At 40.8% G+C, this 26,172-nt stretch overlaps 1 protein-coding gene across 17 annotated transcripts in view; it reads right to left on the bottom strand.

Moving 5' to 3' along the window:
- The window catches only part of TCF12 (transcription factor 12), a 284,639-nt gene that overhangs the window by 156,982 nt on the left and 101,485 nt on the right, over positions 1-26,172 (bottom strand). For 10 of the 17 annotated variants that reach the window (XM_084642020.1, XM_084642023.1, XM_084642019.1 and 7 more), the window contains 2 exons: positions 24,495-24,563; positions 7,121-7,223 (listed from right to left, as the gene is read on the bottom strand). The exons of 2 other annotated variants lie outside the window; for them this stretch is intronic. In XM_084642020.1, the coding sequence (XP_084498146.1) occupies positions 7,121-7,223; positions 24,495-24,563 (172 nt within the window). The remainder of the gene's footprint in view (positions 1-7,120; positions 7,224-24,494; positions 24,564-26,172) is intronic. 5 more of the 17 variants (XM_084642017.1, XM_084642024.1, XM_084642009.1 and 2 more) reach the window with 1 other exon arrangement.

Genomic DNA, 26,172 nt, shown 5'->3' on the forward strand with positions numbered 1-26,172 from the left:
TTTTTAAAGTCCTAAGTTATATTCATCTTTATCCACTGTTCTGTCACCCCTCTCCAGATTGGAGAGGTGCTATTTTACTGAGAAGAAGCCCTGCTGGTTTGTTCCTGTCATTAATGCTCATCTAGATGTCTTATTTTAAAATAGGGATGTAAATATCCATTTAAAAAGTTAACCATTTATACAATTAAAATTATTTATTATTATTAATCATTTAATTGGTTAACCGACTAAAGGGAGATGGTCTGGGGCCACTGGGGATGCTCCAGCCAGCCGGCCCAGGGCCGGGGGTTAACGATTAGGGTCGGTTAACCAGTAAGACTAATGCTTACCGGTTAACCATTTAGTATTTTACATTCCTATTTTAAAAGTACACTTTAACCAATTTTCTTCATACTAAAGCATTTAAGGGTTCAGTCGTACAAATCGTTACTGTGAGAAAGGACTACTCACATGAACAATTTCACTGACTTCCCAAAAATTACTCAGGTACACAACAGTTTGCAGTATCAGGCCCAAATCCTGCAGCTCTTAGGACTTATGCAGGCAAAGTTTCCACTGACTTCAGTGTGCTTTTCATGAAGTAGCACTGTGTAAGAACTCTAGATTTGACCTGCCTATGGTCATTCAACTCTTAATTTCTGCTTTTAATTTAAAAAGTTTTCCCACTACTAACGTAGCTACCATGACTTTTACTAAAAAGAACTTTTACTAAAGTAAGCTTAAAAAAGCTTACATCACCTGCTCAAAAATAATGCTTTTGCTGGAATGCTACCAAAGAAGACAAGGTTAGAGATATTTTAACTACTTGCCATATTTGGTTCCAAATCACCCCAAAGCTCCTTTTTGAAATACACATTTTTCTTCCTAGGCTGCTGAAGTGCTTAAATCTTTGTAAGCCAAAGCACAGATTTACAATAAAAATTAGGTACACTAGTTTCACAGTTTTGAAAGAACACATTGGCAGCAGAAGCATAAAGCAACCAAGAATGGTGCCAACACTACCATGCACATAAGCCTGTAGAATGATGCAATCAGAAGTCCATTAAGATAGCTAAATGACTTTTTAAAAAATTCAGAATAAAACCAAAATCCACTGTCTGCTGATCACCCATTTAAATTTGTGACGTAGTGCCATCTGTAGATACGTTGACTGCACCTTCTAAAACTTCATGGTAATTGGCTTCACTAAGTCTTGGAGATTGCACCATCTATATCTTGCTATTCAGTGTGTTTAATGAACACATTCAGAGTTAGAACCAAAGCAGCTGGACAGTAACTTTCTCTCCCCATGCCAAAAAGGTAGGCAACAGTAAATACCTGAAAACCAAGGGGTATGCCATTCATCCTTTAAACCCTAGTAATTCTGCCATCCCTAATGATACATTCTTGAGCGATACAACCGCAATGATTCAGCAGTGAAGGAAGCTGCACTGCAACAAATCCAAATATACCATTCTCTCCTCCCCTGTAGGTGATGCTGTTTTTAGTTCTCTTGTATGTATTTCAGTCTCTCTTCAAAGATGGTCACTGTTGACATTTAATCACAAAATACATTATATTCTTCAGTAAATTCCACACTGCCTAAATATTCTAGTATCAGATTAATATCAGAAATTTCCTCCACATGGGACTGTCATCTGTTCTGACAGGAGCACAGTTCACTAATTCAATACATCTTTTCCATCTAGATTTATCTATTCAGACAATGCTGACCTTTGTGTTTGTACAGCACCTAACACTTTGTGGGTGCTACTGGAAACAATTAAGTTATTTTGATCTTAAGTCTCAGCATCCTTTTATAACTCCTCAACTTAGCAGGCTTTTCCCTCCCTATCACCTCCACATGTAAGCGGGGGGAGGGAGGGATAATTGTTTCCTTCTCCACACCCATCTCTCAAGATTACTCATATAGAGATATGAATGTACCTAACAAGAACCAAGAGTCTAGTTTGCAAGGAGGAGAGACTGGGTCACTGATTCAGCAGGAGCAGGTGCTCATATGCAAAAGCCTAAGGTACCCTGTCAACAGGTCCCACAAAATGAAACAGGAAGCACATAACCCCAACAGTTCAATCCTGCTCATGCCAGTGAGGGTACAAGATGAGATCAAGAGCACCAGAAACATCTGGGGAAAGAAACTCCTTTATAAGCTTTGCATAGTACCGTTCCCACATGTAGAAATGGTGCATAAGGTCCAATAGGCATTGCTCTCAATTGACTAAATTCCCATGGGCAGCTAGGTATCTGAGAACTCTGTTAGCCCAAAACACATGGAATTCCATACTTCACCCCAACCAACAAATTGTCCAGATGGGATAACTCTGTATTTCTTCTACTTTAACTTTCATCATCACCACCAAAACTTTAGGGAAATGCCCAGAGGGCAAGAATGCAATGTTTGAGTGCACGGTACCCAACCTGAAAGGATAACCCATCCCTCTCTACTGCAAACCACTGATGTCATCTGGGTGATTTGCTGTTCAGCCTCCCACATCTCCATTGAATACATATGGCCAAATTCTGTGATGATGCTTACAATGTGCAACCCCATGTAATTGACTGGAGTTAGGAACAGTGCAAATCAACACAGGATAGAGGACATCAATGGCCTTCATCCTTTTTCCCCGGTAGGAGAGGCAGAAAAAGCAGACATAGAAGAGGGGTGGACCTTCATGCATACTGTTAAAATTCGCATGTCGGTGCAAGCAGAGGTCAGTTTAACAAGGCTCTTTTTCACACAACTGGGAAAAGAACTAACTTTCTTGTGAATATTTTTCTAGAATGTAAAGTAATTAAAACATTAAATGTTGAATAAGCAAAGATTAGCTCTAAATGGTGCTACATTATGGCCCGTATATTTTAGTGTGATTTTGTAGCATACAAATCTATATGATACTAATGGCATACAGAGGTGCCAAGAGGATTCACTGGTTTCACGTGAAATACAAGGAATGGCCTCTTTTTCACACTGACAAATCGGAACAGGATAATTCTGGAATTCATTAGTGAGGAACACTAACTTATCCAACATAATAGCTTTATTTCCTCTCCAAAACACTTCAGAATATCTAAATGAATATGGAAATGCATCTTTCTGTGGCAAATTGTTCATTATTGAATCATTATAAACTCTTGTTAGACAAAATTTCTCTCTTTTGCAATGTACAAGATCATTAAAGTGTTTGAGAGCTCCATCATGAAAGACAGTGGTACTTTATAATCCTCTATCTCTCCAGGCAAATAAGCTTATGGCTGAATGTAATATACAAAACAACAACATCCCCTTGACATACAATTCTTTCTTTTTAATGGTGCTTTTAAGTGTTGACAGCAATGGTGAAATATGATTTTGCTCTTTCTACTAGTTTTAACTTTTCAGTCATATTACTATGTTGTAATAGATACCCATTTTGAAGCATAGATCGCAGAGTACAATCCCCTTTAATCTAGTCAAATCTTTCAAACAAGCATGTCAAGACCACATTCTCAGTGCAGCTCTTCCTTTCCTCCCAAAGTCATGAAAATGTCCAAACTGCAACCTTTTAGAATAACTTTGCCCTATGCTATAAATGTATATCTTTACATGTGCAACTGCTAACTACAGTATCTCACAAAATGGATTGGCTTTTGTGGGTAGAATGGCTCTGCAATTTGGGAGATTCTCCTAACCAAGAACAACCTATTGTTTCCTATTTAGTCAATCTACCATCACAGTCTAAGAACTGTAACTTTAGTTAAAAGCTCTCATTTTTATTCAAGGTAAGAGATAAAGAAGCCCAACAATTCAGATACCAGTATTGAGTAGTGAAATCCTTTTCACGTAACCTTTTCATTTCCTTCTAGTGTTCAACATCTCTTTAGTATTCCTGGGAGAATTCTGCCCCACTGCGTGCAAGCATAATTTTTTGTGCAGAAAAATAACTTCTGCTGAAAATTTGCTGAGTTCCACCTTTTGCCCACGAGAGGGTGCTGTGGCAATGGAACTCCAAGCAGAAAACAACATCTGCAGTTCCAGCTTTTGCCCACCAGAGGGCATTGTGGCGCTTGAACATAGCAGCCGCTCCCAACCAGCTAGGGAAGAGAAAGAGCCTGCCTTCTTCATGCCGCCTTTCTGGCTAGATCAGGATACAGGGGCTATGGGGAGACAGACAGCATGGGACTGCTGGGGGGTCAGAGAGGGGCTCAGAAGGGCTAGTGGAGGAGGACAGACTGGGGCACGTACTGAATGGGAGTGGAGGTGCAGGACCACAGGGGGAAGAGAGGTGCAGGGCCATATGGGAGGGGGAGGGAGTTCAGAGCTACAGGGGGATGGCTGAGTGGGGGCACAGAAACACATGGGGACGGGGAGGGGGTACAGGGACACAGAGGGACTGGGGGGTGGCTGAGTGGGGGCACAGACACACATGGGGATGGGGGAAGGGGGTGCAGGGCCACATGGGGATGGGGGAAGGGGGTGTCTGAGTGGGGGTGTAGGGACACATGTGCCTGACTGAATGGGAGAGGCTAGGGGTCAGCCAGGGTCTGCATAGGGGAAGTTCCCTAACAATCCCAACCCACACCCTCCACCAAAAAAGCTTGTTCCATACTTTCCCACCCAAACCCAACAACCCTACAATAATTGGTCCTTCCCAGCAATTATTTCCCTCTCCCTCAGCTCCTCCGTCATCCTTGACTCCCCCCAGCTTTTACACTGCTTCTGGGATGTATGGGAAATATGGTTCTGTATTGTAGTCTAAATGAATTATTATTCAGAGTTCTGTATTAATATGCCTACTAAGAAATCTATTTGTCAAAAAAAATTCTGAATCTTTTTTGTTGTCTGTATTGTTACAGACATACTTGCTGACAGGTATTTTGAAATAAATGACCAAAAATAATTAAAACTGTTGTGATTATATAGTGTTATTTTGAAAATAAAATGTGCCGAATTTCACAGAAATCGAAAATATTGTGTGCAGAATTTATAATATTGTGGTGCAGAATTCCCCCAGGAATACTTTAGTCTTTGTTAGTTAAAAATCACACTGAAGAGGCATGATGCACAGAGTTGCACCTTTTTATCTTTGCAATGCAAACAAAGTGAATGTAAATTGTTTTCTGTGAATTTTTGCAAAACAGACAATCCTGCTGGCATATTTTTAAACACTATTTTATGGCTCTGGGATATACTTTCATGCAGATGAGCTTTAGAATGTGTTCTATGGACAGACAGAAATTAAAGACAGTAGCTCTAATGGAGGCAAAACCAATGAGAAGCATTAGCTGTAATGCATTACAAAATATTTTAGTCCCCAGCTGTTACAAGCAAGCGATTGATATGCATACCTCTTATGATTCATTTAATTCCCCCTCCAAAGCAATCTCAATGGAGGCTTCTTCTCAAATCTGTACTAATGATATAATTCCATTATGTTTAATAGAATCATCTAGTCATCTTAAGTAAAACTGAAAAGCTAGGATGATACAGGAAGGTCAATAATTTCTGCACTTATTTAAAATTCTACATAGTTTAGGAAATGGGTGATTCAAAACAAAACATGAGGATATGAAGTCTGTCCCTCTTTTGTACTACAAATCAAAATCTAGTTCTGCTGTATATAATAATTTAGCAAAAAGAAAGGACACAAAAGCAGGAAAACATGGGACTTGGAAGCCATATGTACCCTTGATTGGTGTTTTGCTCAAGCCATAAATACATTTAAATATTTGTCTCTTTTCAGCCTGAGGCAAAAGATCTGATTTATATGAAACAATAAGAGAAAAATCTTTGTCCTCTAGCACATTAATAGCAAGCTGCAAACTTTACTGATTTCACTGATCTTCAAATATAACACTACTGATCTAGTGATATGGACTATATATTTTCATATATACACAGTTATTTTAAAACCACACTATTATATTCAGAGATTCATAAGTAAGATTTAAAAGGATAACTGCTTTTAGCAATAGGTGCATGCTGGTATCAGACTTTGTCTGCGGCTACACTTTGCAGACGATTAAAGTAGTAAACAAAGATAGAGCAAAGTAGAAAGATTTCCAAAAGAAATTGCAGACCACCAGGATTTGGATTTAGTTAATCCACTTAGATTACCCTGGCTGTGTCTTAAAAGGACAATACTGACATCACAAAATAGGTCACATACACAAGAAACAAAATACGTAAGTAAAACAATGTCAACTTTACAAATACAAAGCAAAACGTACAGAACCATCTCTAAATTTAAGGCACAAACTAGACAGCATTTGCCCCAAGACATTGCTCTGCCGAAGAGTAAATATTTGAAATTGATGTTTTTAGGCCACAAGTTCAGAGGGGGGAAAAGACAACCATCAGTACATTAAAATGTTCTAGCAATAGTGGTGTCCAGGCAAGAAAAACAACTTGTTTAACAGCTACACTGATAACGTGTCGCTTTCTTTGCAGTTTTGACATCGTTCTCAGTTTCAAAAATGGGGGGGGGGGGGGAGGAACCACAAGCACAGAAACAGTAACAGCTGGAGTTACTGTATGTATGTAAATCACTGCATATCGAAAGGAATCTATACTGTATGTTACAATCTCAATTTTGCTAGGATATCAAATGCAAATATCACCAAAGAAACTGACATTTGAAAAGAGAACGTGCAAACAAAGAGGACAACAATGAAGTGTTAACTGGAGAACAACCTACAATAAATATGCAATTCAGTGTTCTATGTTCTTAGAAACAGACATCTAAATATTGCAACAAGTGCATAAGAGTGACAATACTCAATTTCTTTGCAGCAGAAAAAAACAAAAAACTAAGAAAAAAAATAAAACAAGTCTTTAGAAGTGCTTTTGTCTTCCAGACTGTAAGAAATCATAGTTTATCCATAGATTTCTAAGTCAACTATCTAAAATACTGGCAGTTCAGCCTCTTTCCAAAATCATGGATAATGTCCCAGTGTTAAGAAAGCTACATTTTTGGTGCAACTTGTTCTGTGAAGAAAGACTTAGATAGCAAACCACCGTTGCCACAAGAAATGCAGTAACTTCCAGATGCTTGATGTGCCAGGCCTAGACAAGGAGATGAAAAATGTGTCTTTCTGACCAAAGAGGCTTTGAGGGGCTACTCGCAAAGAATTACCAACTTACCCATCAGATTCGAGTTCATGAAAGGTGTCGGGGACAATCCTTCATGGGACCCTAATCGACTGTCATTCAAGTGATCACCATAATGAGGGCTGTCTGCAAAACCCTAAGGAAAAAAAGACAAGAGCATTAAACAGATTATTTGGCAGCCCTGCTAATTGAGTGTAATGACACTCTCCTAATTAAATGTATAGCATTGCAATGGTCATTCATCATAAAGTTGGCTTTCAGGTCTGAGTATCTTGTGGAAAACACACTCTGCCCATATTTCATACTGTGTGACTTCTCTCCCCCTCCCATCTGAAAAGAAGCTGCATCATTTTTCAGCCTAATAAATTGTGTTTCCATGGATAAAGTTTCCAAAAATTAAATAATATAGAAGTATTCAAATCTTTTTGCAGGTAGAGCACTATAGCTTCTCCAGAAATGTATAGTGTTAGGTTGAAGCGATGATTGACATGAGTTTAAAGATTACTGTTCACATCTTCAAGCACAAGATATAAGGTCTGGCATGAGGAGAAAATGTATTCCTGTGAATGAGAAGAGGAAATACCGCTCCCCCTTTGAAGACTAAATTAAGGTTACAGATTAATAGGCATTTTAGTGTTATCAAGCACTAAATGCCACTGCTCATCTACAACAGGTTTGTTTACAAGAACTGATTAAGCTGAGAAACCCAGCTCTGCCACCTGTCTTGCAAACAAGCATTCAAAATAAAAGATTATTTGCATCCTTTCTAATATTAGTGTAGCTAACCTAATATGCTTGGAAAGATGACTCATGTGTAAACAGGAAATAGTGGCTTATCTGATAATTTGCTCCAGAACCATGAGGAGAACAAGCAATGGATGTAGCAAACCCCTCAATGTTTCAAACTGCACATATTGTTCCATTAAGGCAATTATTCAATTTCCTTCCACATAGGTCAGAATGCTTTCATCTTTTTCTAACAATATTGAGCCCTCACTAGGAAAATGGTGTTAGCCACAGACTGGTCATAGATATATCTGGTTCAAGGATTACACTGAATCAAAAATGTATTAAATGGGACCTTGCCCTCAAAATTGCACCTGCTTCATAATCAAAGTTTTGCACAATATTCAGTAAAATCTTGCTTAACTTAAAGTGTCTGGCTACTCATCTGTTTAAATTTCCTCATACTAAATGCTACACAAACTTAAAGCAGAGGCCCAAGTAAGGGGGGAAAATTGCTCAGGCTCACAGCAACCAGAAACCACCCAGAATCCCCTAGGACTATAAAATCATCAATCACTGAACATTTATCATTTTCCAGACTGCAGGCTCACATTCAAGACGACATTAATGGGGCTGAAACAGGCCTCACTATCTTTGCAGGCGTGCTGTCAGTTCAACCAAAGGGCTAGTAACTGAGGGCTAAATAACTGTCAAATCACTACAACTGCTTATGGATGCATGTCACAACTCCTTCTGCTATTCTGCTTTAAAAGTAATCTTCTGGGAGTCCCAACTCCCAAATGCATCTTTGGCTCATTTTATCTACTTCAGAATCAGTGATACACATGTGATAGACATTCAGAAAGAATCTTAGTGACATTTACAACTTGGTTATGACCATAAGGGTGTCCTGTGGTAACCATGACCTAGCCCCGTCTGTCAGATAGGCAGCATGTAGCAGCAGCTGCCTGGGAAATGGAGCGGCTTGTAGCTAAGGTCACCACATGTGGTTTATTTTTGCATTGAAATGAAACAACATATTAAATGTGCCAAATGAAGAAACAAAAGATTTTACACGATATATGGTCTATGCAGTAATCTCCAAGATGCTTAGTTTACTGTTTAATTCTTCAGCTTGTGATCAGACATTGAAAAAAAATCCCAGTAAAATTGATATAAAATACATAGAAATCAACAACCATTTTACAAGACAGCACTTAAGTTTAAAAGAGAGAGAAGAATCTGATAAGTAAATTATCAATAAAGACATTCCATATACTACAGATAGAGAAAAAGCAGCAATGTAGGCCAGCTTCAGAAACCTAAAACCTTTAAAAAAAAAAAGGGTCTTCTTAGGATTCCATCTTTGGTGCGGGCAGAATACACCTCTAAAACAAGACTCATTTCACCAGTCATCATCATTTGGGTTCTCTTACACAGCATCAGAGCGACAAATCCCTATCCAATACCCAAAGCTAACTGCCCCAAAGAACAAAGTTAGTGTTATAATCTAATACTTTTTAGGGGGGACAGGGAGAGAAAGAGAATTAAACAATTGTACTGGGGGTGGGAATTTACATGAATGGCAAAGTCTTTTACTCTCCTCCTGCCAGTACTTCAGTAAAAGGGATTCTTCAGATTTCATTTCAGATATTTATTTCATTCATTAGACTTAGTTTCCCTTCCATCATGAGCCACCATCTGATTACAAAACCCTCATAATCATATTGTTATAGTACAGTTGTTCCTAATTAGTTCTGAGTTGTTCTAAAAGGGTTCTTCCAAATATTAAATGCCGTGATTAGACAGTCAGAAGTTTGTTTCAAAATGCGTTCATATGCATCCACACACCACTGATGGAGTTGGTCTACCTAAGCTCAATTTAAATTAACATTCACTGAGCCCGATTCTCCAATTGTATTGCATATTGTACAGTTATTTACACCTGTGCAGAATATAACCTGCATCAAATGGCTTTGTCTCTCTCTGCTGGCTAGACCAAGCACAGAAGTTTATATAACTTGCTATCACCTTTGAGATTAGATATTCGGACCAAATTTTAGTGAGTGGTCCTGGGTGCTTCAGCTCAAATACTAGAGGTTTGTGGTTTAAGACCCAGGAATCCTTGGTTCAAACCCCACAGATGACTCAGACAGGGCATCATTACAAACAGAGCACCTCTTTCCATTCCAGAGCTGTGGCTTTTGGGAAGGTGGGGATGCGGGGCATCCTGGGTCCTGTCCCAATGCCCCGTGATGCATCACTTCATATCCCAGCAATCCCTGTGCTTTAGTCTGCATTTGGCACCATCTTTCAATGGTTTTTGTACTGCGCGCTCTGTCTTCCCTTTCGGTCTGTAGAAATAGATCCCGAACTTGTGAGGAATATGCTGATGGGTCTCACCAGCACGTCATGAATTGCAGTTGAGCTACTCCTTAAGCTACAAAGTGACAGTGAGGAGTCCAACGATGATGTCAACATGCACAACGCATACGACACGAGATTGCTTGTGGCATTCACGGACATGCTCACCACAGTGGAACACCGCTTTGGAGCTTGGAAAACAAACACTGAATGGTGGGATCACATCGTCATGCAAGTCTGGGATGACGAGCAGTGGCTGCAGAACTTTTGGATGAGGAAAGCCACTTTCATGGGACTGTGTGCTGAGCTTGCCCCCACCCTGCAGTGCAAGGACACGAGATTGAGAGCTGCCCTGCCGGTGGACAAGCATGTGGCTATTGCAATCTGGACGCTGACAACTCCAGACAGCTACCGATCAGTCGCTAACCAGTTCGGAGTGGGAAAGTCGACTGTTGGAATCATGTTGATACAAGTGTGCAGGGCCATTAATCACATCCTGCTCAGAAGAACCGTGACTCTGGGCAACGTGCATGACATTGTGGCTGGCTTTGCACAAATGGGTTTCCCTAACTGCGGAAGGGCGATAGATGGCACACATATTCCAATTCTGGCACCAGACCACCCAGCCACTGAATACATAAATCGGAAGGGGTATTTCTCGATGGTTCTCCAGGCACTTGTGGACTTTCTTCCCAGACCAGAAGATCACTGTAAAGGAAGTCAAAATGCCCACTGTGATCCTTGGAGACCCCACCTCCCCTTTAATGCCATGGCTCATGAAACCATACACAGGGAGCCTTGACAGCAGCAAGGAGCAGTTCAACAACAGGCTGAGTCGGTGCAGAATGACGGTGGAGTGTGCTTGTGGCTGTTTAAAGGGCCGCTGGCGTTATCTGTATGGGAAGCTGGACCTGGCCGATGACAACATCCCCATAGTTATAGCTGCGTGCTGTATCCTCCATAACGTTTGTGAAGCGAAGGGTGAAAGCTTCACTCAGGCATGGACCACAGAGGTTCAACACCCAGAGGCTGAATTTGAAGAGCCAGAGACCAGGGCTATTAGAAGGGCTCAGCACGGGTCTGTAAGGATAAGGGATGCCTTGAGGGAGCAATTCAATGCTGAAAGCCACTAGTAATGTTTGGTGCCATGCACAGGAGTGAATTGCAGTGGTTCCAATGCTAGCAAGCACCTGTGTTTGCTACATATGATGCACTGACTTGCAGTGCCTGTTGCTTTCCCGGCCTACGCTATCTTTTACTTAATGCAATAAAGAATGTTTGCAAAGCGAAAAAATTCATTTATTGAAAAGAAACAGAACTGCTGGGGAAACACACATGGCATGACACATCTGTGCTATATGGGAGGAGGGAAGGGGGCGGGGTGAGGAACAGGACAATCACAGATTTGCATATGTCCTGTTATCATATTCAGCCTTCCTATCTGGAGTGCCATGCAATGAGTGCTGCACTGCAGGCTGGCTAAAATGCATGGTGATAGGGGTTGAGTGCAGTGGTTAAGAGTCGTAGTTTGCAGGGCTGGGTGGTGAAGCTACAGGTGTTGGAGGCAGCTGGTGGTGATAAGAAACCAGATGTTGGGGAAAGTGGGTTGGCGGTGACATGGGGGCACAAGGGCAAGAGTTTTGGGACAAGGGCTGCAGGGGGGGTGGGCATGGATCTGCTCCGTCGGCAGTGCTATGAGCACCTGCATGGCGTCCGCTTGGCGCCCCATAATGCTTAGGAGCCACTCTGTGGTTTGTTGCCAGCGATCCGCATTCTCCTGGCAGAGCCTCCTTTCAGTCTCCCGCCACTCCTGTACTTTTTGATTTTCAGTAAGGGACTACTGCATGACTTCATGCAGAAGGTCCTCCTTGCTTCTTCGCGGCCGCTTCTTGATTCTTTACAGCCTTTCGGCGGTTGATAACAAGGATGGCTGGGATCTCAAGGTTGCATCTGTAAAGGCAAAATGCAACATTTAACAGAGGCAGCATTGTTCACGCTACACAGAGCGACGATTCGGCCGAAATTAAAGACAAGCACAGTGCATACAATAGCAGAAAGTGTCCGTCCCAAAGCGAGTGCACATAACCCACAAAAGCCCCAAAATGGTGAGTAACCACAGGGGCAAGGGGGACTGATCGTTTCAGGGCCATACCGTCCTCTGGGGTTCTATGCCTTGGGGAGAGCCAACAGCTGCAGAGGGCCCCTATACTGAACACTGTCCTCACATTTTCCACACGATGAGTTTATCCTGGAAGATCTCTCACTGCTGTGGGTGACCTGGGAAGCAAGGGAGGGTCTTTTACTACAATGCGGCTTCCGTCCTGGCCCTTATGTGGCTTGCCTGTGTGCAGCAATGGTCCCCCCACCACTCAGGGCACAGTGGCGTTGACATGTTAGCCTTACTGGGACAAGGAGCACAGTAGTTCTGCCAAGGAACCTGCACAAGCGGATTGCCCAGCTTCTGCATGAGACCTTCGATGAGATCACTTAGGCCGATTACCACAATGTGAGAGAGCACATCAACACCCTATTCTGCATCTAGGCATGCACGCAGCCCAAACTCTTCTTTCTGCAACCCTCTTTGCCTGAAGAGCCCACACCAAACAACTACCTTCCCAAAATAAAAGCTACTTACCGGGCACCTCCTCTGCTGTTTGTTCTTCCCTAAGCACCGTCTGCTGTGACCGGCCACCCTCCTTCTGGCTTGAGAACAGCTCCTAGCTGCATGCATCTGAGGATGCCGGGCCGTCCTCTGGCTCTGGGCCCCCCTCCTCCTCAGCACCCTCACTCCCACTTTCCTCCTCCTGCCTTGTTGCACTCTGGGCTGCCACAGCCTCTGAAGTGTCCATAATGCTCTTCGGAGTGGAGGTGGGGTTGCCCCCAAGTATCGCATCCAACTCTTTGTAGAAATGGCAGGCCGTGGGTGCAGCATCGGAGCGACTGTTTGCCTCCTGTGCTTTGCAGTAGGCATTCTGCAGCTGCTTCACTTTAACCCTGCACTGCACTGCGTCCCAGTCATGGCCCCTTTCTATCATGGCCCTTGATATCTGCCCGAAGGTATTGTAATTCCTATGGCTGGAGAGCAGCTGGGACTGGACAGCTTCAACCCCAAACACTGATGAGGCCCAGCACCTCGCCATTGCTCCATACTGGGGATTGCCTGGCGCGTGAAGCCATGGTCACCTGGAAAGATTCGCTGAGAGCACTACACACCTTGCTGAGCAAACAGGAAGGGGAATTTCAAAATTCCCAGAGAATTTAAAGGGTGGGTCTGACAGTTGGTCACCTGAGGGCAGGCCAGTAGAGTTCAAAGTGATGACCAGAGTGGCTAGAACAGGCATTGTGGGACACTTCATGGAGGCTGATCAGAGCGCACTAACAGACCAGGGCATCCACACTGGCACCACAGCGCTCCAGCCGGGGTGCAGCAGGCTTTATGCTTCTCGTGGAGGTGGATTACCAGGGGCACTCCAGTCATGGAGTCTGGGCGCTCTACGTGCCTTGCCAGTGTGGACACCTCAGGAGTTACGGCGCCCAGGGCTGATTTAATCCGCTCTAACTTGCAAGTGTAGCCAAGGCCTAAGAAGACAGAAGGTGGCAGAGACTCAGCAATTCACGAAGTAAAACTGCTGTTCTAGTAAGAATGTTACTCTCTGTGATTTGATGAATATCTCTCTACTACAATGACAACTCAAACTGCTCAGATGATCTCTGAAGTCCCTATGGCATGGCTGTGGTCCCAAAAATATCACTGTCTGGGGGCACTAACCATTGGTAATCATACCAATTTTACTTAAATTCAGCTTAATATCAGTGCTTCACTTTAACAAAAAGAAAAGGAGTACTTGTGGCACCTTAGAGACTAACCAATTTATTTGAGCATGAGCTTTCGCGAGCTACAGCTCACTTCATCAGATGCATACCGTGGAAACTGCAGCAGACTTTATATACACACAGAGAATATGAAACAATACCTCCTCCCACCCCACTGTCCTGCTGGTAATAGCTTATCTAAAGTGATCATCAAGTTGGGCCATTTCCAGCACAAATCCAGGTTTTCTCACCCTCCACCCCCCACACAAATTCAGATGTTCTGGTTTAACTTGGATTTAAACTTTGAGAGTGGTCAGTTTGGATGAGCTATTACCAGCAGGAGAGTGAGTTTGTATGTGTATGGGGGTGGGGGAGTGAGAAAACCTGGATTTGTGCTGGAAATGGCCCACCTTGATTATCATGCACATTGTAGGGAGAGTGGTCACTTTGGATGAGCTATTACCAGCAGGATAGTGAGTTTGTGTGTGTGGTTTTTGGGAGGAGGGTGAGGGGGTGAGAGAACCTGGATTTGTGCAGGAAATGGCCCAACTTGATTATCATGCAGATTGTGTAGAGAGTTGTCACTTTGGATGGGCTATCACCAGCAGGAGAGTGAATTTGTGAGTGGGGCGTGGAGGGTGAGAAAACCTGGATTTGTGCTGGAAATGGCCCAACTTGATGATCACTTTAGATAAGCTATTACCAGCAGGACAGTGGGGTGGGAGGAGGTATTGTTTCATATTCTCTGTGTGTATATAAAGTCTGCTGTAGTTTCCATGGTATGCATCCGATGAAGTGAGCTGTAGCTCACGAAAGCTCATGCTCAAATAAATTGGTTAGTCTCTAAGGTGCCACAAGTACTCCTTTTCTTTTTGCGAATACAGACTAACACGGCTGTTACTCTGAAACCTGTCACTTTAACAGTAACTTTTACAGGCATCTTGGGCATTTTCCTGTGCCTTGATCCAAGCAGAAACTTTATTCCAGAACTCTTAACTATTTTGAACTGCAAACCAAAAATGAACTCATTTTCAGATGCTATGTGTCTAATTTGCTTATTTCTTCTATGACTTCATTTTCTTTGGAAATTCCACCTTCTCATATCACTTTCCTGACTCCATGGGTCGTCTTAAGCCACATGCAACAAATGTTTATAAACCATGGTAACCTTCCTGAGTCTATCTGGCATGAAATACTGTCAGAAAAAAAATGAAGTAAAGCAGTTTAAGGCATACTCCCAAGGTTGGAAGGTTTCACATTTTATTTGCTTTTAATAAGTTTCATCCTTCTACTGCCAAGTTCTGTCTGATTCTCTGAATGAGGTTCATAAGTAAAGCAAACCAATGGCTGCAACCTGATTTCATCCACCTGTTACGTCTCATCTTAAATTAAGATTGTAAACTGCTTGAATTGTTTCTTAATATACATGCTTGTATGATTCCTAGCAAAATGAGTCCCCAACCTTGTTGGGGCCTCGAGTTACTGCGGTCAATAATAAAAATAAATTAGTAGTAATAAAATCAATGCTAGTACATTATAGATCCTAAAAATACCACAGTGGCTACCATGTGGAAAATAAACCTGTGCAATCATCTACTACAAATTGCACTTCCTTGCTATGTCTGTCTATTATGTTCTTCTATTTTACCATCTGCTTACACAAAATCCGATCTTAAATGACTTAGAGTAAGATTTTCAAAAATGTCCAACCGCTTATACCCATGTAGCTTAGCAGCACAGTTATACAGGTATAACTGCATCTACACTAGAGTTTTTACTGATATATCTTCATTGGTAAATATTGAAGAGTCATGCCCTAACCAACATGTTTATGTTGGTAAAACTGTACACCAGATCTTAAAAGCCTAAGTCCCATTGAGAGTCACTTTTGTGCCTAAGTCACTTTTGAAAATGGGACTTGTGCTTTTGAAAATCTTACCCTTGACATTTTGGGTGAAATCTGGGAATTAAGCTATAAACTTCAACAGGGTCAGGATTTCACCTTTAAAATTTAGACAAACTTAATTCTGTCCACATGCTGGCACTCTGAATTAAGTAATTCTTACCAAGTTACACAAACTTGACTAACAACAGAGCAATCCAAGTCTGTTAAAAAAGTGTGTGCGGGGGGAGGAAGGAAGAGAACAAAACAAAACAGTGGTTCAAGTGTTCCCTCTCCATGCCCCCACCAGCCTTTACTCCCACCTGCTCTCCACTTAAAAAGCAAGCTACTAAAGCCTTGTATTGTCCCAAATTATGCTCTTTCAGAACAGAATATTAGGCAGAAAATTACATTCTTTGTCCTAATCTCACTGAAGGCAGCAAATTTCTTTTTGAAGAGCAAAGTCACAAGTTTCACTTCATTGTCTCTGTCTTCTCCATTCTCTTAAGTAGATAACTACAAAGTAGTCTGCACAAAAGTACATACATACACTGGTCCCTCCCTCATTCACTATCACTGCTCAGCTATAATTTGTTATTGTAGGGTCAAATCAATTATAGTGCAGCTTTTTTTTCCCCTCAAATACCCTAAACTAGAGCAAACAGCTGAGGTCCAGTTTTGTGCCCCCCATCCCCCTTCCTATATAGGGCCTTGGAGACAAACCAAAATCCAACCCAGCTATGCTTCATAACTGAGCTTCAAGGATTCAAGCTGGGTGTTTGCTTTTTGGCTACTTGTTTAATATAGTGTTAGCATTTAAATGATCACAGCTAAGCTCTGATGTTAACATTCCATTAAAATGAATGTCTGAGTTCACACCTCTGCTACTGTTTCAATCAGTGTATCTGTAGACTGAAAAAACAGTGCATTCACACAAATAGCAAAGACTATCTTTTCCAGCTGTGAAGAACATGGGAGATATCTGTACAATTTACATAAATATTGTGTGTATCTCTTTTTGATTACTATGGTATGACTGGCTCTATGAAACACTAAGGCCTGGCCTACAACTAAAACTTAGGTTGACCTTGCTACATCACTCAAAGCTGTGAAAAATTTCAGGCCCTATGCGACATAGTTAGGACAACTTAACCACTAGTATAGACGCAGCTAAGTCAACGAAAGAATCCATTCTTCCATTGGCCTACCAAATTCCTTTCTAGGGGGTGAATTTACTACATCAACAGAAAATCCCCTTCTGTCACTGTAGTAAGAGTCTATGTCAGAGCGCTGTAGCTGTAGCAGTGGTAGTGTAGACATACCCTGAAGAGCTAATTGCAGTCCACCTGGAACTCTCCCCACCTACCCAGGAACCAGGAAATGACTAATTCAATTACTGGTGCACAAATGGACTACACAGTAAATCCACCACTGGAACTCTAGAGACATGCATAAACTGGACTGACCAGGTTCAGATGTCCCAGAATGAAGGGGACCGTGAAATGGATGAAAGACAGCCTATGAACTCATGGGAGGGACATGACATGGTTAGACTGAGAGGCAGGGCCTGCATGAGTGCAATCTGCCTCATCCAGACCCAGTGCTCGGGGCAGTCCTGGGACAAGGGCAGCCTACTTAAACTTGCAAGGAAAGGCCAATATTTAGATAAGATAGTGTATGGACAGGCATTTTCTTGTTTTAACCCCTTTAATTCACCCCCTAGAAAGGAATTTGGTAGGCCAATGGGAAGAATGAATTCTTCTGTTGACTTAGCTGTGTCTACACTGGAAGTTAAGTTGACCTAACTACGTGACGTAGGGCCTGAAATTTTTCACAGGTTTGAGCGATGTAGCAAAGTTTTAGTTGTAGGCCTGGACTTAGTGTTTATGTTCCAAAAGGATAAATAAAATATACTTTGTTCTGAACAAGCTGCTCTCAGTCACTGTACTTGCATGCTGGTCACAGGCTCCCAAAGGGAAGTCTACAGCAAGGACTAAGATCCAGTTAGACATACTGAGGACAGATGGTAAATAAGAGCACTGGTGACCTAGTCTTTGAGCGGAGGTGAATTGCAGGATTTCACACAAAGTAGTATAGTGTGGACCAGTCACTTAGAAGGAGTGCCCACAGAGAGACAGTGGGGATCTAAGGTGCAGCTCACCCTGGAACTGTAACACAGGTATTATAGATACCACCTTAAAAATATGAAACTTCCATTAAAGTTCTATAACATACAGAAAGATACATGTAAAGAACCTTTGTGTCAGGATGGATTTGATTTAAATCAAATTGATTGATTTAAATCACTAGTCAGGAAAACTCAATTTAATCATGGATTTCTACATAAAAGTACATTCTTGTTGGTTGTTATAACCTTAATACATATTCTTCACAACTCAGAGATAGATGAGACCCAAACTGGATCTCTTTTACAGCCTGCTGCCATTATAGGTTTTCCCTTCTAGTGCAAGAATAGTTTGGTAGATCTCAAATCAGAAAGACCTCAAGACTTCTGGAATATGCTGCTCAAACAATTTCACTTTTGTTTCTACTGCCTGTCCCTCCCTTCTCACATTTATCTCTAGACTTCTTCTCCTTGTCCAGATCTATTCCGCCCCCAACAATCTACTATTCATTGAACTTTCTGAAACTTTGCACTTTTAGAGAGAGATAAGGGACTGACTCTGTGTGTACAAATTTGCAGAGGGACAATAGGATTGAGGTCTGTTATTTCTCACCTCTCTATATTATTTATTTTAAAACATTTTTGCTGTTAACAAGCATGTTATCTCTGGAGACACAAATCCACAGTTTGAGAACTGCAAAACTAAGCATCTCTAATAGTATCTTCTAGACTTAGCTCTGAGTCCCATTGGGTAGTGTGACAGGGTCAGGCCAGATGGCTATAGGAGAGTAATAGAAGGCAGATATATTAGCCCCAGGCTAAGTAGGTCCCTTTTCCCTGGGTAAGGTAACAGGGAAAGTTCCAGAACAATCATGAACCTTCTGGAGACAATTAAGACAGACTGATTAGAACACCTGCAGCCAATCAAGAAGCTGCTAGAATCAATTAAGGCAGGCTAAACAGGGCACCTGGGTTTTAAAAAGGCGCTCACTTCAGTTTGTGGTGTGCGTGTCAGGAGCTGGGAGCAAGTGGCACTAGGAGCTGAGAGTGAGAATGCGGACTGTTGGAGGACTGAGGTGTACAAGCATTAGACACCAGGAGGAAGGTCCTATGGTGAGGATAAAGAAGGTGTTGGGAGGAGGCCATGGGGAAGTAGCCCAGGGAGTTGTATCTGTCGCACAGCTGTTCCAGGAGGCACTCTAGACAGCTGCATTCCACAGGGCCCTGGGCTGGAACCCGGAGTAGAGGGCGGGCCCAGGTTCCCCCGAAATCCTCTCAACCTCTGGTCAGACACAGGAGGAGTTGACCTGGACTGAGAATTCAGAAACAGCCAAGCTGAGGGCTGCCATGAAGCTCCAAGGCGAGCAAATCCACCAATAAGTGCAAGACCCACCAAGGTAGAGCAGGAACTTTGTCACAGTAGATAGAAAGATTAACCTAAATAATCTATACAGAAGCCCCGGAACACCATAAAATTGGGCCCATAATCCATGAACCATTGGAACTCATTTACAAGACTTTTCTTAAACATTACATGAATATATTGTCTCATACTATATAATTAGAATTTATAATCCCTATTCCATGATGAGATATCTTTGAGCTATAATGTATCTTAATTAAAACTATCTTTAGATAGGATTTTTCCTCAAAAAGCATTTTATAAAAAAAAATCTGATTTAAATTAAAAAAAATCTGATTTTTTTAATTAAATCATTATTTTTATCAACCCTGCTTTGTGTATATTTTCATTCTAACAATGCTATTGTAATGGATCTAAATTTTCATTCACAATCAACAAACATTAAAGACCAGTTCAAGCTACAAAGCATAATTCCCATCCTCAAGCAGTTTCCTCCATGACTGACACGAATGCTGTTTATTATTAAAAACAAGAGAAAGAGATGCTTCTGCTGAAAGTATGTCACCTTCCCCTTTGCCCTGAAGATCAACCGCACTACATTGATGATATGCCTCAGCTCCAATTGCCCAAGGTGGAAAAAAACCCAGTGATCTCATACTGCACCAAAGCACCAATAGTAACACCTCAGGTTATGAATTTTAAGGGAATGTGAAACATTCTAAGAGTCTCACAGTAATGGTTAGTAAATATTTAATATGGGTAACAGAACACTCACTTTCTCAAGTGAAAAAAAAACCAAACTGGAAATGGATGGACATGGGGATGACATGTTAACTGTTATAATCAGTGTCCTTTTGAAAACAATGCTGACATGTTTCAACAAGATCACAAAAATCAGATTTAAGATAGTCACGACAGTGAAAGAGAGGAGCAAGACATATTGGCCCAGCATAGCTCACACCTTACAAATCCACAGTTGACACAACTACCTCTAGTAAATATTAGAGAATGGTTACCACCATTACAAATGGCTGCAGATTAAGAATCTAGAGAGTCAGGTTTAAAAACAATGATTCAAATTGTGCATGACACTTACAGTCTAAAAGCTACAGACAGTATTTAAAGTAATTCCACCAGAAGACAGCAAGATTAATGGTTTAAAAATTCAGTATAGAATTAGTCACACATGGTTTTCAGCCTGGAGATTGTGAACACTACCATTTTTTATGGCTAGTTAGAAGTGGGGAAGACAGGAAACTTTTTTCCTGATGTCACATAGGATTTTAGTGCACGTAAGGTTGAGAATGACTGTACTACTTCATAAATAAGGAAACATTGTATAAACGTCTCCCTTATAACCAAAGTCAACTGAAAACCCCTACTTTTCACCCGATTTTTGTTCACCTTGCCAACACCCAGCCTTTTCAATCCAGCATCACTACTGTCTGGCTCTATTATTTGGTATTCTCTCTTTTCTTGGTATAATACCACTTGCTCCACAAACCTGCTAGGCAGTCTGAAACCATGATAGGTAACTGAACTATACCCACATAGCACAGGACAAACTTGGCCTGTGGTCCACTTTCTCCACATGATTTACATTTGCCTACTACTGCTACAACTCTAAGCAACAAGGCTCGACTGAGTTCAACTCAGCCATCAAGAGCTGCTTAGAGTGATAGGAGGAAAATATCCTCGTCTCTCCCTATCAGAGGCATGCAACCTCTGCAGCTGCCAGCATACTGAGGACTCAGACACAGGAATTCAAACCCATATCTCTTGTTTTGCTGGACCCTTGAGCTGTCCAATTCTTAGCTTCTTTCAGCTTAATAAATCAGATACACAACAGTAGTTACTTAATGGCTAGGACAAGAGACAAGGAGCTATGTATTGCCAAGCTCTAATCCTCATAGCGATGGGCAAGTCACCACCTTTCCATTGCTCTGTCCCCCAAAATAAGAAACTGAGCATTTACCCTCCTTCACATTGGTATGAGTATTAATTAGCCAACATTGTACAGCATACTGTTTGAAAGTTAAATATTATCACCACCCTAGATTTCAGGGGATGATGGGTGAAGCCAAGAAAGTTTCTATATACACCCTCCAGAAGTAAAAGAACACTAACTTAAAATGTTTGGTTGCTGTTACTAGATACTATGTTGAAACAGATAAGCGGCTTCTCAGGGAGGAAACATGGGACTGGGAACCTATGCAGCCTCCATGTTTAAGAGCTTTGGAGAATGATTTCAGACATTTATTCATTGAAGTAGTACTCAATTTTGGAATGGTCACAGATTCCCCTGGTTTCTAAGTCAAGAATTACACTGAAGTTGTATGGATTTAATTAGTGAACTACGGAATCTAATTATCCCAAATACACAATTGTACCTTAAAATCTCCTAAAATGAGCATCACCCTCCTATATTAAACAAGATAATGTTTGTTTATTTGGCTTTTTACCAAGTATCATGCACAAAGAACTATGTTTTATTGTTGGAAACTAATTTGCAAACAGATTTCAATGCTTCTCTCAACACTCTAGGAAATTGTATCCATATGCAACCCTCAAACTGAACTGAAAAACTGACTACTATAGCCTTTAAACAAAGCTTGGAAAACTAGGAGACAAAATTAGAATATTAATAAATATGTCTGAGATATTTTAAAAAAGGAGTGCCCTGCCATATTTAGATACCTACATATGGTATTTGGAGCCTAAATTTTGGAACCCATTTTTTAGAAAATGTTGGTCATATATCAATTTACTCACATAAACACATGTTATGTTACATTTGGAAAAGCCTCCCGACCCTTGAGTGCAGGAAGTTTTGTTTGTTTTTAAAATAGAATTTCATACCAGATCATCTTCTCAGGTACAGAATAATAAACTAGAGGAAGATATAAACAGCAAGAAACAAAGGACAAAAAGGACACAAACACAATAGACTTGATAACACTTACTGGATTTCTGTGTCCCTCTTGTCTTGCTTTGCTATTTAACAGCTTCCTCTCTCGTTTTGTACCTGAGGTTAAGAGGTATAAAACACTATTTCAAAACTTGCTGTCTTTTCTTGATACTGTTTTTGATTTCTTACCAAATTAAAATGTACTACTGGTATAAAAAGTGAAGTTGGATAGACACAAACTATACCCCATTTGGGCTCTAAAATATATTTTCAGCTATTTTAGACTTACAGATAGTTAGGCCGTACAATCTGTTGATGCTAGAGTATTGTCTAAATCTAATGTTCAGGCCAACTCTGGTTTCAGGTACTTTTACATCACTGCGTATTTAGAAGAGACAGCTACGGTGAATGTATATATGTATATGGAGACAATTTTTCCTAGTTGCAAAGGAAGGCAAAATGAATATACCAAATATTGGGCCCCATCTTGTATTATATCAAAACATGCAGTTCCAATATTTATTTTATTATATACGCCAGAACTGCACACAAGCACTCACAACTTAGATGCCAGGAAGAAAATACTATAGTTAAATTATGGCCTAGGATTTTGGCTGTTAAATCCTAAGGAGGCCTACCATGGGGAGAAATGGCTGATTTTAGCATTTTTAAATATTCTTCCTTTGGAGAGAGACGGCTGAACAGATGGACAACTAAGTCACTCCTTTCATTAAAAAGGCATTGTTAGAACAAAACCAAAATAAAACAAAAAAAAAGCCTCAACGATACAGGTGTTTAATTCACAAAAATAAAAGCCACCATTATCCAAAGTGCAGTAAAGACTATAGTATAAGTAGAATAACCTTTAAGTAAAAGACAATGTTTATCCGAGACAAAGAGATGACACCAATTTGTTTCCATGTTATGAGTTTTCTTCTACAACGGACAATTCACAAAGGAAGTGGAAACACTGGAGGTTGAGAGGCATATTGTTACTGGAAGAAAAATGCCTGAGAGCTATGGGCCAAAATCTCACAGGATACAGTTGACATTTCTCTCAGTTAAGTACTGCAGAATTAGTGTCTAAGGGTCTTTAGCAAGACTTTCAAAGAGCATCTTTACATCTTTCTATAACAGATGTCCATGAGGCTGCTACAGTACTAATGCAAAGGGTCATGAATCCAAGTGGACCAAAAAAACCATCCTTAGCTGTATGTTGCTCTTTAAGGGAGGACCCTATGTATGCTAATCAGCATTCGGGCACCTATCCAAAGTCAAAACATCGCTATGCTTGTCCCTTTACATATGACCTAGGATTCACAGGAAAGCACGTAATCACAACAGGAAGAAAGGTTGACACAACACAGTAAATATGACTTCAGTCTAATCAGCTGAAAGACAGGGCAGATTTCAGGGTTTTGCAAAGTTCCACTGGACCCACTAATTCCCATTTCTGATCCATTCCTGTAAAAGAGAAAGTCTTCATGGCCAAACCAATAATTTTTGATGATTTTTCTGTAAGTATTTACAATGAAAAACCCAGTTTATCATCTTCTTCAGATAGGGAACAATCTAAACTGGTGGCCACAGTTCACTGTGTCAGATTTATGGATGTCAAGGGTCAGGATTTCATATAAACATTCACAGGTCCAACACATTATCATTTTAAGCACTTGTTTGAATAAGAAATTTACATTTATGACAGCACTGGCAATCATGCACACAATGTATTTTGTACACAAAAGTTGCCTATCTTGATTTGTACCTCTTTCTGCATCCAGATCTGAGGTTATCACAGTAATACTGTACAGAAAGCGATACAGAAAAGTGCTCCCTAATTTGCTTTGCTAGGATGGTAGTCAACATTCCCAGAAAGCCTCACAAATGTAAGCTAAATGATGGGATGTGAAATATGTGTAATGAAGTGACTGTCAAACATATTTTCAAGCTTATTTGTTAAGTGTTACAGCTAAACATGTAGGCTGGGATTTTCTAAGGAGCCTAAGGGAGGTAAGTCTCTGACTCCCATTGACCATTTCATTTAATTTTCAATGGGAGTTGGGTTCCTAAATTCTCTAGGCACTTTTGAAAATCCCAGCCATATTCTGTCACTGATTTAGAGTCAAACAGTTAAGTCAATGTAGTCTGTCTTTTAAAGGAGAACTCCCACATTAGGCTACAAGCAGATAAATCACACACTCAAATTAGAAACAAATTAAGCAGTACCTCTTGAGGTTTCAACTTTTCTATAGCTGTGGAGATGTCTGAGCTTTTTCCATGGAGACTGCCATTTTCCTGTAAACAGGCAAGTAGTAAGAACAATTAGGACAAGACTGAACATTCTGTATTGAAATCAACGGGAAGAATACTGGACACTGAAGTCTTATGTTAGGTAAGTTTCAATATATTAAAATAGAGACTTGTGAGTTTAGTTCTGTTTTCTTTTAAATTTGCATTATTTCTTTAGCTTATCACCGGACAAGATCTAGGAACCTCTGAGAAAAGCAAATAACCTGTATCTTTATGCCTGCTCCCTAAAAAACAGTTTTATCTTCATTCCCATGACCTAGATCAGCGCACTCAGACCAGATTTTCCCGCATACCCTCAGTGCGAGTTGTCCTCTGATCTTGTTAGGGTATGGAGAGAAAGTCATGTGCAATTCCTGGACATCAACCATTAGCAAAACAGAGACTCACAAGCTGAAACAAAACCTTAAATACAAACAAAAGCAAAATAACAACAACCACCACAACCACCCACCACCAACCATATACACAATATATAGACACAAATTTATAAATAAATATATATTGTCAGTTTTCTTTAAACTTGCTATATTAAGCCCCTGCTTTCCCATTGATTTCAATGCAGAATGGAGTTTCTCCCTGTCCTATTTTTTGCAGAAACACATGGCCACCATGGAATAAGTTCTACATTTATATTTATTAGCCATTATAGCACTGTTAAATAGACAGTTTCTAAAAGTTATCTATTTTTTGAGAAAACAACACTGAGTTTTCCTTTAATATAAATTAAGACTTTCTATACAAAGTAGATAGATATATTTAGCAGACATGACCAGCCACACCTCATTTAACATTTCACACAAAGATATACAGAAAACTTTTCCCCCTTAAATATTTTCTTATATGCAATGAAATAATGAACATAATGGACCAAACTACATTCACTACATCTTTTGAACTTTCTGAAGAACTAATTTGGCTACCTAATTAGCAGCATAAACCAAGGCAGTCATCTGATGTGCACAACTTTTGCTCTGCTTCTGTGGGGCAAATCTTCCTTAATATTCTGCAACTGCAGAATACCCTGCCTGCCACACAACTAATGAGATTCTGCTGCACATGGTTCTGGATGCTGAAAGTCTGCAAAGGGAGAATTCCTGAGGCTCCTTCTCAGGCCACCGCATGGTGCTGTTGGGAGAATATGAAATTACTGATCCACTGGCCATTAAACTTGAATGGCTGCAGCACTAACATTGCAGAGCAGCCAAGGAGCCATAGCTACCCAGAGTGCCCCCCAAGAACTTTTAGGGACAGCCCTAGAGCCAGCCTGTATGTTAGATAATGGATTAGTTCTATGTTTATTAAATTAAATTCCAAAAATGATGCAAAAAATGTAGTATAGAAAGATCTGTTCAGAAGTGCAATTTGTTATGGGAACATTTAATCACAGTTTCAGGCCATTTTATGCTTTCTTCTCTTAGATCTGGATCCTGCTGTCCTTATTCTGGCAAAGCTCCCAACTAAAGTTAACGGAACTTTGCCTCAAAGGCTGCAGATCCTTAAAAACTGCAAGAAATAAAACAATTTTAAAGGGAAGAAAATACACAAAAGATTATATCCTCTGAGGCTCACTATAATTTCTTATGCTGCTTCATTT

This window comes from Lepidochelys olivacea (assembly GCF_965140295.1).
Source record: "Lepidochelys olivacea isolate rLepOli2 genome assembly, chromosome: 10".
Lineage (NCBI taxonomy): Eukaryota > Metazoa > Chordata > Testudines > Cheloniidae > Lepidochelys > Lepidochelys olivacea.